The 18,085-nt window shown below is 41.9% G+C and overlaps 1 protein-coding gene across 1 annotated transcript; it reads right to left on the bottom strand.

Moving 5' to 3' along the window:
* Positions 1 to 420: 420 nt before the first annotated feature.
* Positions 421 to 17,588, bottom strand: LOC311155480 (cytosolic phospholipase A2 epsilon-like; the record flags this gene model as incomplete). The annotated part of the gene is made up of 21 exons (XM_084208705.1): positions 421 to 629; positions 1,174 to 1,360; positions 1,759 to 1,925; positions 2,339 to 2,530; positions 3,064 to 3,171; positions 4,535 to 4,672; positions 4,998 to 5,112; positions 5,789 to 6,011; positions 6,593 to 6,729; positions 7,393 to 7,528; positions 8,196 to 8,233; positions 8,964 to 9,044; positions 9,185 to 9,354; positions 9,549 to 9,618; positions 10,243 to 10,285; positions 10,984 to 11,024; positions 12,497 to 12,628; positions 13,029 to 13,165; positions 14,106 to 14,178; positions 16,830 to 16,913; positions 17,562 to 17,588. 21 exons carry the CDS (start codon positions 17,586 to 17,588, stop codon positions 421 to 423), a joined length of 2,508 nt encoding a protein of 835 aa, XP_084064831.1.
* Between the last annotated feature and the right edge of the window lie 497 nt (positions 17,589 to 18,085).

The raw sequence follows: 18,085 nt of genomic DNA, 5'->3' as shown, positions 1-18,085 counted from the left end.
CCAAGCCTGTCCCAAAGGTTGCTGCTTGTCTCGGGACCACCTAGCAAATACAAAACACAAGCCAAGTTAATAAAATATGCTTTTAATGTGGTCTGCCCTGAAGATGTCAGGCTTAAACACTTAAAGCTCTTTCTCAGGGCAACGAGCACCATGTTTATTATCATTTTAGCACCTTCTTCTTTGTGGCTGCCCATCCTCTGTACCATACAATGATTCATACTCTATTGTTTAACTGAATTGCAATGATTTCTGCAGTGAAATTCTTCGGAGAAAACGTTTTTCTTCAGTCTTTTTTGTTCGCCTGAGATTACCATTTGCTGGGATTGAGCAGGAATGCTCTGAAGCCTGCTGGCTAACAGTAAGAAACCTTCAGTCTCTCAGCAGGTTAAGGGACTTCAAAGCACCCTGTCTTGTCTGACATTATCTCTTCATCTGCCTTTTCCGTGCCACTGCGGTGCGCAAGGCCTGTAAAATGAGCTCCTCGTTATTGAGGATGTTGTATTCACCCAGCTGCACCAGGCAGTCGAACGCCTTCTCAGAGTACTGAAGGGAGTACGTTGAATACGGGGAACAGCAGCCGTAGAGATCAACTTTGCCATCTTCCATCTCGGCCTCTGAGCGCTTCTGACCTACGAGGAAGGGGTGAGAAATCACTGCCGAGGGAAATCACCCTGGTCACAAACAAGAAACTCTTCACAGAGGAAGGACAGGAGGTGTCTCTCCACAGAGGGAGTTCACAGGGTAAATTACTTGTTTGGCTTTAATTTCTAAAAAAAAAAATAATTCAAATTGGCAGCTCAGTCCCTGGCTCAAGTGCATACCAGTGGCTTCACAGGATGAGGGGAGAAAAAAGGGTGATTACTCTTACATGGGTCTGCAGCCTAGTTCTTATCTGTACCTGAAGGTACCTCCAGTATGTATCTATGGATGTACACATTAGTAGAAACATCAAAGTCACTTGAAAGCTAATTACCTGCAAGATAACTAGCTTAGGGACTGAAACATCATAGCCCTAGCATCAAATCTCACATGGCTAAAAAAATGAAGCAACAAAAATGTCTGATGTACTGAAAAGAGTCAACAGTGAAGTTCAGGAGCTGGAGTATTAAAAATACTCCTTTTAATAGGCTGTCCATGATGTACACTTTCTTTTTAACATGTTTGAGTACTTGCCTGGTGCTTTGTATTTTTGGAAGGTATCGTTAACTAGCGGGAAAAATAGCAGTACTGGTGCTCCTGGAGTCTCAGCACCATCAAAGAGGTAACACTCCTTCAGCTTTTTCCTGTCTTCTTCACTCAAGTCCACCTTGGGAAAAATGATTCCCTGCTCAGAGCAGTACTTGCAGGTCTGGTCCAAAGCCTGGATCAAGGAACAGAGCAATACTAAGACTTCAAATAAGATTTTAAGGCTCAGGATTTCTTGGAGTCCAGTAACAAAGTAGACATTTTCTAAGTTGCTTGTGCAAAAGCTCTTAACTCCTAATCAAAACCACTGTGACACTGGATAGAAGTTTTGTTGTGATTTTTTGTTTGTTTGTTTGTTTTCCTGAGTCTTAGCACAATACAGTTTATCGTACAAGAAAAACAAACAAGACTACGTGTAGCCTATAAAAGATGGATTGCACTTCATCATTAAGCTAAAAATACTAAAGGTTAAGACTTTTAGTAGGACCAATAAAAAAGTGTTAAATAATTATAGGAATACATATTTTATATATATATATAAGAAGACATAAAGACTGTTTCTAATACTCTCACCTGTATCTGGGACCCTGCACTGTAATTTAAATGCAGGATGACATCCACCTTTCTCTCTGGTTTTAAAAGTGGCATGATGCTTGTATTGATGAAAAATCCGGTATCTACCAGAGACAGGAATTCATCTGCTTGTGTCAGCTGGTTGGGAAATGTGTCTAACACAGTATCTGAAAGAAAAAAAAAATTCTTGCTGTAAGTGCTATACCGCAAAACTTGTTGGCCTGTTTTTCCATCCTTACACAATGTCCACAGAGTCTTAACTGGTTACAGTCCTTGGGGAAGGGAGATTTGGCATATCCCTTCTCTTCTGCCCTCTCAGCTCCGCTCACGTGCAGTTTTGGCTCTGCAGTAACAACATTCATGAAGGAGGTTTACTGTGCTACCCCAACCTCGGGAGGTGAGTGCCACCAGCAAACCCTGACACATAACTCAACACCACGCCATGCTACGTCCTGCAGTAAGATCAGTCATGGATTGACCCAACAGAGATTCTGCCCAATCCTGGCCTCCAACCCCCTAATATCAAATCTGGGGGTGGTTTTGTTCGGCTGGCTCGGTGCCTCTCCAGGTCCCCCGTTACCTTTCCAGCGGCAGAAGTGGGTGTTCTCCAGGTAGCGGCGGTGCAGCTGGAGGCCCCGGAGGAAGCTGTGCTCCTGGGCGATGCAGGCGCGGTCGGTGAGGACGGCGCGCAGGGCGCTGCCCAGGGGCCCCGCCGGCGTCCGCAGCCGCGTCCGCAGCTCCTGCGGCCGCACGGGCAGCGCGGGCTCCTCCTCTGCCGGGGAAAGGATGCTCAATTCCACCTGCCCACGGCAGGGACAGCCCGCAAGAAGTCAAGGTAAGTAGTAAACCCTGATGCTCTCTCTTTTTTTAAAAGGCCCAACAAGCGTAAGTGACCAAACCAAACAGAAAATGAGAAGCTGCTCTCACCAGACAAATAACCATTTCCTTACACAATCTGGGCTTGGATAAAAACCCCCAAGATACAGCAGTGTCAAACAGCAATAAAAGCCTACTCCAGACATACACACACATTTGTGGAACAGGCTTTGGAAAAGGACGTGTATTGAGCTTCTTTGTATTACTGTAGCTCCCATTTGAAGCAGTTAAAAACATTTTGCTTTATTAATAATTTACAGATCCATCGTATTATTTCTGAACATTTTAATCATCTACCAGCATTAGTGCTGACCTCTGATAGATCACAGGACCGTAGATTTTTAAATTATTTATTTTTACTTTGCAGTATGAGGCATATAACTCCACTTAACAATAAATACACAGTGAAAAAGAAGTATGGCTGTTTACCTATATTGTCAATATGATCCCGGGTCCACCTGTGCCAGAAATCTTCTGATGAATGGGACAAATTCCAGATATATAACAAATTGAATGAAAATAAACTACTCCATATGCCTGCAAAAGAAAAGAGCTTTCTAACTCAAACATTCACATATCATGGATCTCAAACTGTTATGATGAAACTTGTGAAGTTTGTTTTTTATCACTTTGTTTTAAAAGCATCGCTGTGTCATTTTTATTTGGCTGCTGGTTTTTCGACCTTATTTTTGATATCCAGTTTTTTGTCTACGTTAGAAAAAAAGATCTTTGTGAAGATCTTTGTGAATTAATGGAGATCTTTGTGAATTAATATGGAATTTGTATTTTTTAGGAAAAAACCCCAAGTATCATGAAGCTTATATAAAAAGAAAGGATGAAAGTTTTAAATCCAAGAGATTTGATGTGGAATTATATTGATAAGGACATAACTACAACATAATCTTACAGCTTCTGCTTTTGTATGATTCCCTTTTTGAGAATAAGCCTGTTAACACATCAAGGGATCAGTTTTGACCACGAATTTTTGAGCTTGAAAAGCAATTTCTTTTGTTATCCATTAGAGCACAAGTTCTCACTGCTTCTTCATTCAGGGAGTGCAAATGTGGGACAATCCAGCACAGACTGAGGCTAAAATAGTACAGTGTCTCCTTCCTGCTCAGTCCAGTGGCAAGTCAAAGAGAAGTTTGCGTGTGAAGTCAGTCACAAGCTGACAGCTTGTCTATTTGTCAGGAAAAGACACAGCCATGCTCCACTGCAGTCAACAGCAAAAATGTTTTGAGGATGGCTGTGCTGTTTTCCCCCCAGCCTTGCCCAGGCAGTGTGGAAACTGGAGCCAGGGACATGTGGCCTTCTCCTCTGGAGCAGGAGGGCCTGGCACGCTCAAACATTCCCTGGTGCAGTGGAGGATCAGCATGAAGGCTCACATTAAATATTTATAGGGAGCATACAAAATACTGACCACCCATGAGACAGGCAATAGGCTCAGAAGTTCACCCTTCTGGGGTAGTATGGGCTGAACCACGGATTCACAGGGACCTCAATTTCATTGTTTTACTGGAAGCCCTACTATATTTGAATTCAAAACTAGGTTTAATAGTGTAAATAACTATTTGACTGTCCCTTTGAATTTTCTTTTTTACTGTAAACTGAATCCATTATAGTAAGTATTAATTTGGTAAAAAGATATTTATCCTCTCTGGTGAAACTGCCAGAGAGGATAAATAAAAAAGATATTTATCCTCTCTGGTGAAACTGCCAGAGAGGATAAATAAAAAAGATATTTATCCTCTCTGGTGAAACTGCCAGAATCTTGCACCAAGATTTTATTAAAGTGTAGTTTATATAGTTCACATTAAAAAAAACCACAAACAACCAAAACAAAACAAAACAACCAAACCAAAACAAGCAATAAAATAATTTGTTGTTTTTATTAGTTTACCTTCCAAGAAGCAGATCCTGGATTCAGGGACCTTTTTCATCAATCGTCCCATGAAGAATTCGCTGCCAAAATCCTCAGTGCGAACAAAAACACCATATTTTTGCAATCCCACCTCATATGGGGTGAACTCCACCCATTCTGTAAAAAAGAACCCAAAGAAGAGAACAATGTTTTATTACAGCCCTCAAAATAATTTTTGAGTCGAATATTTCGGACCAACAGCAATGAGTTATAAACATGCTACAACCAAAAGCTCATGAACGTGGAAAGGCTTTGGAATATTTTTGAGTCTGTTGCACAGACAGTCAAACTTTTACCTGACCACAGGGATATGATATGAGTACACATCAGCTGAGATTCTGGTCTTCAAATAAAGGGGGTTTTTAGGCTGTCTAAAAAGACTGTTCCATGATTTACCACCTTAAATACAAAGACAAATGACTCCCAGAAGTCTCATAATTACCTTTGAAATCCAGCGTGCTGTAGTTGTTCTTGACATTGACTGCAGTGTAGATAGGAAGTGGGTTCTGACCACGATCAATGGCCCGTTGCTGATCAGAGAGCCTGTGGTTGTCCTTCTGTGATTCCAGAAATACGGTTACACTGAGACAAAACTTAGCATGGCAATATTCTCTGCACCTAAGCTTGGAGGGCAGGAAAATTCCTGCCTCTAATGTATGATGTGTGCTTGGCTCATCTTCTGACATTTTCCATATTTTTCAAAATTTCCATAGACATTCTGCTACTGAAATACCTGCAGCCATCCAATCTGATGTCAGATTATTTGATGATGCATTAAGATGAAAATGGAAAGAAATAATAAAGAGCAGAAAGCAATACTTTTGATATAAAACACGTTATTGCATTGTGCTGCAGCTTTATGGAAGACCTCACACCTTTCAAAACTTTGCAGGTCCTTTTGTTAACACCTCTCATGGGCATGCCTAATGTCTGCAATTTTGTTATTTCTAAACAAGTAACTGGCAGAATATGAAAAACTATTCTTAAACTGTAATACTGTTTCAAAATGTTAGTCTTGGAGTTTTCTCAGAAAAACAAAATCCAAATTTCACAAGAAAGAATGCTGATTTCCACCAAGGCTGGCATCAAATGGTTTGGGAAGGGCTGTGCATTTGCTTGCACAGTCTTGTAACAAACTGCTTTTCTCAGAGCCAACAGAAAAATATCTTCTCCAGAAATAAATTTTCAGAAAATGTTAAGCCACAGTAAATGCTCCTTTATGATATACTGTACCCCATCATGCAAAAAAGATTCCAGGACAAGCCCCCAGAGATCTATAAAGGACGTTTTGCGGCCCTCTCTTTTCCGCTGGCACAGCTGCTTTTTGTAATACTTCAAATATTCCAAGGAAAAGGAATTTATTTTGCATTTTGTCATATGTTTTCGAGCCTCACTGATTTGCTTGTCGAGATCCTTTCGTGACCAGTCAGCATCTCTGTACAAGTTTGACATGGTCCTAGGAAGAGGAAATACATGTTGGAGAGGGATAAAAGCACACCAAGGCTTGAGGTAGGCAATAGCTACATTTAATGTTTCTGGTTTAAGCTCTTGATTAATGTTTCCTTTCTTCAATTCCCCATGAAACTGTCATGTTCCCTTTCAAGTCACAGTCATTACCCCTTTCAAAACAGCTTGAACAATTTTCCACAGACCATTCTTAGAAAAACGCTTGTTTTCATATTGTTGCAATTTATGTGACTTTCCCCCACTAAAACACTTTATCTGTCAATTTTGGAAGAAGATTGAGGAGTAGGATTGGTACACTGACCTTGTTAGGACTCACCTCATCTTTGGCTGGATGGCTTATTAATTTATGGGGCCTGTGAGGAGCGTGACGGGCGCTATGTACGTGCCCCAGGGCCAGCCTAAGGGGGCTCGATTGTCCCACTTTATGCTAAATCTGCCTTCCAGGGGTTGTTTCACACCCCTTTACTGAGAAGTTCTCATAGGTAAACCACTGTACATCAGCCCCAGCCTCCTTCAGGACTCTGGTGTCACAAGGGAGACTCCAGCCAGGGGCTGCCCAGTCCCACTCACCATGTGGTACCAGACAAGCCAGTCAGGTAGGTGGCACAGTCCAGGACATTGAGCTTCTTGAGCCCCCTCAGGCTGCCATAGAGGGCGGTCAAGGATCTCATCCCTCCTCCCGTGGTCATGATGGCCACCACCGGGCTCTGTGCAACACAGGGACAGAGAGGGCCAGCGTCACAGGCGGCCGCACCTGACCGCAGGGTGACACATAAAGCCTGGCACCACCACCTGCACCCAGCCACAGACCCCTTCCTGAATGACTTCTACTGAAATATAACCTACCATTTATTTTATAAAGGAGAACATGAATAAAAGCAAAAAGGAGAACATGAATAGAAGCAATGACCATTAGATATCTGACAGTTGTCTCCAATGTGTTCAACAGAGATGTTTGGTATGAAACAAATAAAAATGCATTCATTCAAACCAGAAGAGACAGAGAGAAAAAAATCAGTTGAAAAAACAGGAATTAAAAAGAAAACTAAAAGGCTGAAGAGAGGAGGAACTATCAATAAGGATAACAATAGTAAAGAGTGTGGAAGAAGCCATTCCTATATAAGGAATAGCTGATCTGGCTTCCAAGAAAGGTGTAGCAGGAAAAGGGTTTAACTCAGGATACCAACTGCAAAGAACACAAACATCAGAGTGAATTTAGAGGTCTGGGGCAGTATTGGAGGTATATATAAGTTTTAAGATGAGGAAAGATCAGAACAACTTTTAACTGTGAAGAAAAAGAGGCTGTATTATGCCATTAAGTTCTCACTGCTAAGCACTGGTGAGATGTTTTAAATGTTTTCACTACAGACCTCATGGTCCAGCAGATCCTGTTCCAGCTGCAGAACCTTCTTCAGAGCAGGAATAACATAATTCTTCCTTTTGCAGAGAAAGTCTTGCTCCTGCATGCAGAGGTCAAATCCTAAACGCACATCAAGGTGGTCTGGGCTGAAGCAGAGGTCAGGAAAAAAGAACATTCCATTTTATTGCTGGTAGACAAACTCAGAGCTTCCAGTGCAATAAAATGAACCTGATCCACAAAATACTACATTTACAGGAGGTCCCTTTCCTTCACTCCCAAGCAAGTATGCAATGCTGCATGAAAGAAGGATAGAAAAAAGGACTGATAAATTTCTAAGCAGCTATCAAAATAAAACCTAAGGAAAGACATTCCTGCAGCTAATTTCTGAGATATTTGCTGTCTGGATTCTCTCATATTTTAGTGAACTGAGAGCTATAGGAAAAATTTCTTGTACTTTCTTGGATTACGGAGAAATTTTTCCTACGTCATAATCAACAATGCCACGCGATTGGCTGCGCTCTAGCCCAGTGTTAAAGGTAAAAGAATGTGCTGACCATAACACTGGGTAGCATAATTGACTTGTAATATTATTTTTTCTACTTTATGCATATTTTTTCATTATTCATGTCTCAGTATGGGTTATCTAGATGTATTACACTACACTACATGCAGTTGCTTCCAGCTAATGTGAATGCCACATCACCTGGTCACACCACCTACAGTCCTGTGAGTGCCTCCTCCCCAGTAAAGAGCCTAGTGTGAGGTGAGTTCAGCTTAGTAAAGTTAACCTCCAAGAGTGGCCAAGCCTCTTACCAGTCTTCTGCCTTGGCATATAAACGGAATCTTTTATCCTGGAAAGCAAGAATGAGAACAATGTGAGTGCTGACAACCTGCAGCCTGAGGAGGAATTTTATCTTGTGCCATCCTAGCAATGTGGGTACAAATCAGGTGCTCTGAATAATCAGGAGCTCGAATAATTCAGCAGCCTATGCAAATTGACTGCAGTGTTTTACTGAAAGGGAAGCTGTTCAATAATTTTTAATGCTGTGTAGTAAATGCAACATCTGAGGATAACTGCTCTTTACAGAGTCATGATAATGTACACCTTACCCATCTCTACTAATAGTGCCTCCTAGGCAGCCAGCCAGGACTATCATTCTACACAGCATTTGTTCCCCTCTTTCTGTGGCTTATACCCCACAACAGTCGAGATCCTTTTATTCCACATGGATTTTTTAAACCATGAACCTCAAAGTGCTTTGTAAAGCATCGTCAGCATCAGCAGGAGTCTGACGCTGCCTCGGTCAGTTCAGGTGCCCCGCTGGTGTGTGAGAAGGGGAAGAGCAGAGCTTCAACATTCATGTGAAATCATACCAGGATGGAGTAGCAAGATGCCCCACCTCTATTCAAACAGAGCAAGGTGCAACCTGGCCTAATTGCTGAAACACCTACCACTGTCAGGCTGTGGTATTTTTGTCTGCAGGCTTTCAATGTCAGAAAGTACCATGGTAATCATAAGGGGGATGCAGGTTTCTATATGCAGGTTTCTCAGCCTCTCCCACTAAAAAAGCAGGCACTCACCTCTGCTAAGATCATGTTTTTTCCACTTGGAATGGAATGAAGTTCCACATTTGGAGAGCCTGTATCATACACACATGAGTGCTGAAAAAATACAAATAAACCCAGGTTTATATTGTTAGGAATGTTACTCTCTGCCCACAATGCAAATTAATGGTGTTTATTTATGGTTCTAATATTTTACATGCCATTACTATGTATTTTAAAGCTCAGTTGTAACATACTGGGGAGGGAGGTCCTTTCTTCCCTGGTAGTGAAACATCCAGCGTTGGCTGCTTGTATCTGGCATAGTGGAATTTGGCAGGAGAGGAGGAGCTGAAGACCAGATTAGATCCCAGCACTATGTCCTGGGTGCCTTCATAAGAGCCTTGCACTTTAAAGGAGAATTCTTTTTCTAAGGAAATGACACAAAAGCAGACACAGATTAGTTTTCTCATCAAAACTGGTAACAAAAATTCTTACAGAGTCTACCACAAGGCTGTTCTCATATTTTGGATTTGTTGGGGCTTTTTAACTCTAACATTAAGCCAATTGTGTTCATAATATTGGCACATAAATTAAAAATAGCTGATGAAGAAATAACCTTACTTGATTTCTTCTCCTTTATTTTCTTCTTCTTCTCAACCACCTGAACTTCTAAGCAGCAGATTTTGCGAGCCTGTAAGACGTGAACAGTAAAACACATCACGGCAGGGAATTTTCCAGTATGACATTCTGTTTCCTAGTCTAAACAGGACAACCAGGGCAAGGCAGGAGGGCAGTGTGGATGAACAGGGCTTGCAGAAAGGAGAAGACGAGGACAAAGTGAAAAACAATACTTTCAGGATCCCAGGGATGTGAGGATTGTTTTAAACACAATCCATGAGCAAGCAAAGATAATAAATGAGAAAATGTCAGGGATGGGAAGTCCCTGTGTAAAAAGCACAGTTCTGAATGTGGGAAATTATATGTGCATGGGACAGGACAAACCCTCTCACTTCAGCAATATGGGAATTTGGGAGGAGTGATGTCAAAGGAGAAAATCACTGCTGCACTGATGTCTCAGACCTAAACCATTTGTTTCCTTTGCAACAGTGAAGGAGTGCTGGGATAGGGGATGCCCGTGCTGTTCAAGCCACAGTGTCTCCAGAGGTGCCATCCACAAGGATGTGTCATGAAGTGGGAAATGGCAATGTTTCAGTGCTGGCTGTCTCAGTCAAGGGGTATGTTGTCCTGATGACCATGAGTCAAATGAAACAAGTGTGGCGACAGGACAAGAAAAATGATGAAATCCAACACTTACCACTAGCACTCCATTAGTAATGATGGTTTCAGGAGGGCCTGAACTAGGAAACAGAAACACAAATGCATTTACAATAACTCATTAAAATTACAGTATAGCTCATGAGCCCCACCCTTCTCCTGATTTTCCTCTTGTATATTTTTACCTGCATATTGGATATGAAAGAAAAGTCCCAGGAGACTTGTTGTACAAGTTTCCTCACTCTACTATGTCAAGGCCCAATTGTCATCCTACTGGCTCATCCAGTCCTGGAGCTCAGCAAGAAAAAATGCCAAAAGTGCTCTGAGGCCAAACCACGTAGCAATTTTATGCTGAGTCCCAAGCTAAGGCCAAGGATGGTTTCATGGAATCCACTTAAAAAAAAATAAAAATAAATCATGCTTTGTTGGATGATGGAACAATAAAGGCTCTGGATTAGAAATCCAGTGCATTATTCCATGCTGTGTTTCACAGGGAGGTGGACCCTCTGGCTGATCCCAAACACAAGTGCATTACAAACCAGCAACATTCTGGTCTTAAATAATGTTCACTGTATTAGACAAAGAAAAGGTTTTAGGGTGTTCTCCCTGTTTGCCTGAAGTTCATGGCAGGTCATCCTGGCATTCACCCATTTGTCAACACAGCTCATAGCACAGATTCCTTGGGAATGATGCACTCTGAACAATCAGACCAGATCATTTCATGCCTCTGAACTGCTGTTCCTTTTTGTTCCAGGTAATGTTGCATTTCATGTTTACTCACATATTATCCAAGGCAAATCCCACCTCCAACTCCTCTCGTCTCTGGAAAATAAAGAAAGGAAAATGATTTTGGTACTAGTTTACTGGTAATTCTCATAATGCAAGGGCTCATTCTCACAATCTGGGTATGCATGCACCGTTTGTGACCAGCAGAGCATTTAAAACAGAGGCACATACCACCTCACATCTGTGTGTCTTGAGTTCAAGATTCTCTACTGATAGGAAGCTTGTGGATGGCTGTCATAGCAGTTTTTAACACAGAAATTGATTGGCTTGCCTGCTTCTGCTGGGCCTATGGGACAGACCTAGGAAGAGATGCTGTCTCATTCTGAGTCTGCCAGCAAAAGGAAAGGGGATGTGCTGAAGGGGAGAGCCAAAGCCTTCTGGTGTCAGGAAGAGAAATGGTGACATGCCAAGCAGTTGTGGAAGAGGAAAATGTCTTTGTCTGCCAACAAGTTGAGAGCTTTGGGACAGAGGTAAATGAAGGCCTGCTCTGTGAAATAGTGAAAAAGATTATAATCCTCAGGGGCAAGAAAGCACAGGCAAGAGGAAAACAAAAGTGGAGACAGAAGGGATGATGTACAGCAAAGTGAGATCATGCTGTAGGCTACTTAGTTTACCCACTGAATTAAAGACACCAAGAAGTTAATAATATAGGACAAAAAAGTTTACAAAGGCTTGAAGGCTAGGAGCTCTAACTGGTGTAGCTGTGCAAACACAAAAAGAAAAGGCTTGGATATGGCACCTGTAACCACTCCAAGTGATCAGCTGGGTACAACTAGCCAAAGTTTTAATTTCACCAGAGCTTAGTGAAGTCCACACACTTCTCCTTTGGTATTTTGCAAGGAATGAAATTGTCAAATAAGACATTTAAAGACAAAGAAGTGCAGTGTGGAGCTTGGGTGTGTGTAGATAAGGTAATTCCTCAACTGAGTGGCACATGACAGATGCACAAGAAACTGAAAGGGAACTGGAAAAGGAGAATGATAGACAGGACATACTGGGAGATGGGATGTACAACTTTCAGTCTCCCTGGACACTCAATATAGGATTATTTCTTGCTGCCAAGCTAGGTGGCATGACTTGGACATTATTTTAACACCCATGCCACATTCCATAATTAGCAATCAGTCTGGTTTGACATTTAGTTCTGATCACAAAGTTTTTACTTCCTAATTACTAGGCTAAGTAATAGGTTATGACAAAATTATCAGCTACTGGCATGGACACCCTCTTTGACCCTCGACGGGGACAGACTCAGCAAAGTGACAATTTTGCCAATACACCTGAAATTTGTGAGCCTCTGTGGCCAGCACCAAACCCTTCAGTGTGCCTACAGATCCAGGAGTAAAGACGTTTTCCCATGTCAGAGTGAAAACCAACTTATTTTTATGTGGCTAAGCAGCTGGCACACAACAAAGGAAAAAGGCAAAATTTTACAAATAACATTTTAGAGAGAAAAGCTAACAAACACATTCTTGCCAAGCTATTTAATTTCTTACTTTGGACCTCACCTGTGAATCACACTTGAAGTGCATGAAGACTTCCTCTCCCAGGGAAAGTTTGGCTATGTCAAAGTACACTGTGAAGAGGTGGTCATCCTGAGTAACCACGTCCTTATCATAGAGTGCCAGCTCCAGCACATTCTGGGAAAGGAAGGAAAGGACTTCAGAAAGGTTTTATTCGAAACAAGAGGTCCTGGGGACAACAGTTTTAGTCAGCTGTTGTGAGAAGTGGGAGGGCTTTCCTTCACATAAAGAAAAAGAACAAGAAGGGAAGGAAGGGGAGAGGAAATCAAGCCCATGTCAGCTCCTGTGAGGTGGAATGAGAGGAAATCACAGACATTTCAAATGCCATATTCTACCTATGGCTGAGAGAGACAATCGTCTTTCACGGCATGGAAAACCATCGCGAGGTATGAGTTATTCTCGCATCTTTCTGCATCTTTCCTTGCCTCTTGAGAAAATTGCTTATGCCCCTTTGCAAAAGGATAAAACCTCTCAGTAGCTCCCTTGGTCAGTTACCAGAAAAGTCCCAGTTCAGTACCTTGACCTGACTCTGGATCCTGAAGTAGAAGGCTTCATTCCAGACTGGATCTTTGCAATTCTTGACGGGTTTAGTCTGAAATTTGTTGTTTGAAGCAGTTGGCAGCCACAGGCTCACGTAGCAATCAGTTTGGCTCACTGTAATAAAAGCACAAACATCTAAAATGAGCATTTGCTCTAGAAAAAAGAATTACTTGAAGAATATGAAGTTCTGTTTTCAAAGAGAGACACTATGACACAAAATGACATTTTTGTTCAACATAAACAATACAGTTTAGGCAGGAGGAATGGAGAAAAAGGAAGGGTGACATGACTCTTCTCTAAATAAATGTGATTACAAATATAAAAAATACATTAAACACGAAGGGTTTTCTCCTCCTTCTATGTTGTCAAACAATAAGTTTAGCCAAGGATAAAAAATCCAGGTCAAATGCAGCAAGCATTAAGTTAAAAAAAAAGTGATATCTTCTCATTTAGCCAAACAGAACATAAGGAAAAAGCTTTCTGATTTTGGCATAAGTAAAGATACAATCTTCTATTATTTTGGTTCCAGGCCAGCAGAGGCCAGAGGAGCTACAAAGAGGAGCTACAACACCTGATGGGCTTTTTTCTGGGAATGCTGGCACACAGAGAATTAGGGTATGGTAGTTTGGATTACTTAGTATTGAGAAAACTTTGAATACAAGCTAAATTTGAGACAAGTCTTCTCATCTTTCATTATTTATTCAATTCATGCAACCATTTTGTGTTCTTTGTCACATAAATATACTCAGAGGAAAACAGTGGAGATCTTTCCACATTTTTTTGCTTTCAACTGATTGCAGGGCTTTTACTGCTCCTTTTGGGGACGCAGAGAAATGTGTGTGATAGGCACAGCTGGGACCCAATGGAGCTACCTCAGCTCAGAAGAGCAACACACCCTGTGCTCACTTCTGGAACCAGCATACCAACAACAGAACTGTCTCCATTCATGGGAGAAATCTAGAAAGCACCTTTTCTTGGAGCAGGACTAGCTGTTAGCCCACAGAGGTGAAAGGGACCTCCATGAGCTCCTCTACAGACCACTACAGATACTTACAGACATCTGCCTGGTGGATATTTCTCGCTCTTATGACTCTTACGGTCAGTAAGTAACACGGAGAGGATTCTATCTGCAGGGAAAAAAATAAACACACAAAAGACAGGAATGAATGCTAAAGTTAGGCAGCATATTTAGAAGACAGAAGTGATAAAGAGAGATAAACTCCCAACTCAGGAACAATTTAGTTGAATTTGATTATGAAATGGCCAATACATTTGTTTTCCTGCTAATATCTAAATCAAGTTCTAGACTGAAATCCTTCTTTTCTTCTAGAGCATGATATGAGGATTTACCTTGTTAGAGCATTTATTTGTTTCTGGCTGCACAAAGTGTTAAGATTGAGTCCCAGCTTGGGAGATTATTTATTCTTTAAATTTCCAAGGCAGAAAATTAAGACATGCTTTAGATCTTCTTCAAGTGATAGAACTATTATTGTGGCGATTACCTTCTATCCAGTCATTACATATATTCAGTCTCCTGGGCTATGAGATATGATTTTCTCATATTCCTGCTCTTTTAAATGTACAGTACTCTGCAGAGTTAAATGCTGACCTCTGATCCCCAAACTGATTTTAAGATCTGAGAAAGAGATTGCTGCTTTGCGCTTCCACCATGCTACTCACTATGGATGCTTTTCACTTACAGGGATACAGCTGCCCTGTTGAGCTAAGGTCACCTCTGACTTCCTGTGAGAAATTTCTCTCTAGTTTGGAAGTCTGTAAACTCTTCACATCCCGAGCTTCTTTGCACTGTTTTGTCTAAGAAGTGTAAACAGTGTTTCATACCTGATAAGAAACTCCTGTTTTTTCTTGCGGCTTCCCTTTTTCATATTAGATCACGTTTCTGACCTCATGCATGACTTAGCCTCTCACATTGCTGTTCTGATCTCATATTGGAGATATGAGTTCACATCTCCTCTCCCTTTACCATAAAATAAACAAATAAACACCTTCCAGATAACTTATTATTTCTACTGTCATGGAGAGGGGGGAAAAGACATAACATACTGGAATATAAATCCAGAGGAAAATTTTGTTCCAAAAGACCCAAAAGACACTTAGCACAGGGCCATGGACAGGTAAAGACTTCATCTATCCTGCAAAATGACTATAAAAGACCATTGCCAGCCCTGAAGCAGCATTAGCATGACAGTGACCTCATCAGACCCACTGAGAAAGAAGTGTGACACAGGCAGTGCAGGGAAGGAGTGGAAGACTTCGAGTTGGACTGTCTGAGCAGAACAATTTGGTATGTGCTCTGTTAATAAAGTCCATTCACAAAAAGGGAAGTGCCTCAGTCTTCACAGACTTAATGCAATACACATCCATGTGAAGCCTCTCCAAATGTTTAATCTGAGTGTACCAATGTAGGCAGCCAGGGCTAATGAGTACAATGATGTTGAGACTGGGGGCAGTCAGCAAGTAGTCTAATGAAGAAACAGCAAAATCAGCCTTCAAGTAACCCAAGTATCCCACTCTGGGAAAAGGCACCAAGAATATTTGTGCTGTGCAGCTGCACACCAGGCTGCTGGGTGTGCAAATCAAGGGTGTCAAAGCACTGCTAAGGGTCCCAAGAGTAGCTGTGGATCAGACTGCCAAGGGCACTTGAATTCATTTCTACAACACAACTCCTAAAGGCACAGAAATGAGGCAGAAAGGTACAGAAAGTGCTCAGTAATTACAGAACCAGTAACTGATGCTGCCAGTGACTGGCTTTGGAGAAGGCAACTCCTGGAAGGGCTCAACTCAGTTCCATGGATCAGATCCCCTGGAGCCACCTTTGTGGCAATCCCAATGTGTCAAGAAGGCAGCGCAGATTGAATAAAATACTCAGGCATGTGGATGTGCCCTGTGATGTACCAAGGAGCCATGGCTCAGACTCACAGAGCTATAAATAACAAATGACCAAAATCCTGTCAGCTTTGTGAGTTTTGCCTAAAAAATCTGAGGTGTTTGGTGTGTTCTTCTGAAACTGCTGCAACCCCTGAAGCGTAGAGGGTTGTACTGAAGGATGTATTTTCTCATCTTTGGGTTTTCCATTCAGCTAATCAAGAAAAGATTGTTGTGCTTAAACTGTGAGCACAACACCTGCTGCTCAGCAACTTTACTCATCACAAAACAGAACAAGGGAGATTTCCTCATCATTACTAAATGGCCTCAAACTAGAGAGAGGAAAGGTAAAAACCTTTTCTAGCACATCTATACATGTAGTCCTCTCATTTCCTAGAGGAGAGATTTCATGTCTGAAGGCTCCTGGAAATCTACTAGTTTTTACTAGAGGCCAGAAGAGGGGTTAATTCTGAAATCAGGTGTTGAAAATCCACTTTAAGATTCTGCCATACTGTTATGAGAATAAATGACATCATTTCCCAGCTCTTGCTATCTACACTGGCAGGAAACTTGTCCTTGTGCTTTAGCAAGACATGTATAGAGAGAATCTATTGAAACCTATCCTTTTAAAGATATCTGTCTTTTTAAACAGACATTGTTCCCTATGTGTCAAGGACAGGAAGCCACACTAGGAATTTAACATGAAGCAAGACTATGTAAGTAGAATGATCAAAGTCATAAGCGGGGCAGTGTCTCATGGAGGGAACTGAATGGGTTACAGTAGCTAATTACATTGTTTGGCAGATGCTGAACCCTATCTGCTTTCACCCAGCCTCCGCCCATCAGGAAAGTCCCCTTTACAGTCTCCCTTTGAAATTCTCCTTTGCAGTACCTTTGTAAGAGAAGTCCACTGTTCCCCATCAGGATTCAGCTGCATAGCGCCGTCTCCTTGTCGAGAGCTTTGAGAGATTAGCTCCTGGAACAAGAAGGTCCAACGTTATCCCGGAAAAAACCATCATTTCTCTTAAAGGCAATCCTCTTTGGGAATGGAGAGCTTCAGAGCCGCAGGGACAGGGAGCCCATGGCCAGGGCTGGCTGCAGAGCCTTGGCAGGAGCCGGGGTTTCCAGCGGTGCTGGTGCCACAGCTGGGCTGCGCTTGCCCCACTAAGCCTGAGCAGAGGCGTAGCAGCCAGGTAAGGCCCGCCCTTCCTGACACACGGGGAGGGGAAGCAGCTCCTGGCCCTGGCTGTTAAAGGAACAGCAAACCTGTCTCCCAGAAACACGCCCTGTTATTAATCTTTCATCTTGAAGTACACCTCCGTGTTACTTAATACTTCTTCTAAAGTTGCATATATGGTGTCTCTCAAATTTATAAACCCCCTAAATATTCAAAATGCTCCCCTTGTAAACAAGCTCTTACTGCCCAAGTAGTTTTCTTTTTCTTTCTGTGGTTTACTATAATTTAAAAGTTTCAATATTGAACTCTTGAAGTCTTGACTTCCTTCATCCTGCACAGAGTCATTATAGTCAATGGTAAGTCAAGAAAATAGTATCATCTTTGCATTACTTGCAGCACAACCACTTGAGATCCCAGATGCCTTGCTTTGCTCTGCACCCCTCTTACCTGAGACAAAATGCCATCTTGGTCCATTCTGGTCGCCTTCACACACACGTCCAGGGTTATCTGAGGCAATGCAATCTCACATCTCCCAGCTTCCACAGACACCAATGGTTCAAATGTCCCAGGTGCAGGTGAGCAACTATTTTATAAACTGACTCAGAGCCCCACCTCTGACCGGTTTCTTAAAACCAGTTACTCCCCTCCCATTTTCTTATGGTAGGAAGCTGAATCCTGTGGTCAAATAAGTAGGAAAAAATACCTTTGCCCATATAGCAGGTAGAAGTATTGTGTTTGAGTCACTTTGCTCTATACTGGCCAATGGCAGGTTTAAAACTAAACACAAGAGAAGGATGCCCTCTTACCTGAGCACTGAAATTTCAACTTAGGAAGACCTCAAAGCTCACAGAAATATATACTCTGCAATAAGATACAGCAACAGTTCATAAATTGAATTTAGGTTATCAATGACAATAAGCAGATACAATAAAACAGATAATGAGGGAAAAAAAAGATAACACTATTGCTCT

Source organism: Fringilla coelebs (genome assembly GCF_963513975.1).
Source record: "Fringilla coelebs genome assembly, chromosome: 6".
NCBI lineage: Eukaryota > Metazoa > Chordata > Aves > Passeriformes > Fringillidae > Fringilla > Fringilla coelebs.
Note: the sequence above shows the minus strand (reverse complement) of the source record. Positions and strands in the feature narration are given on the sequence as shown.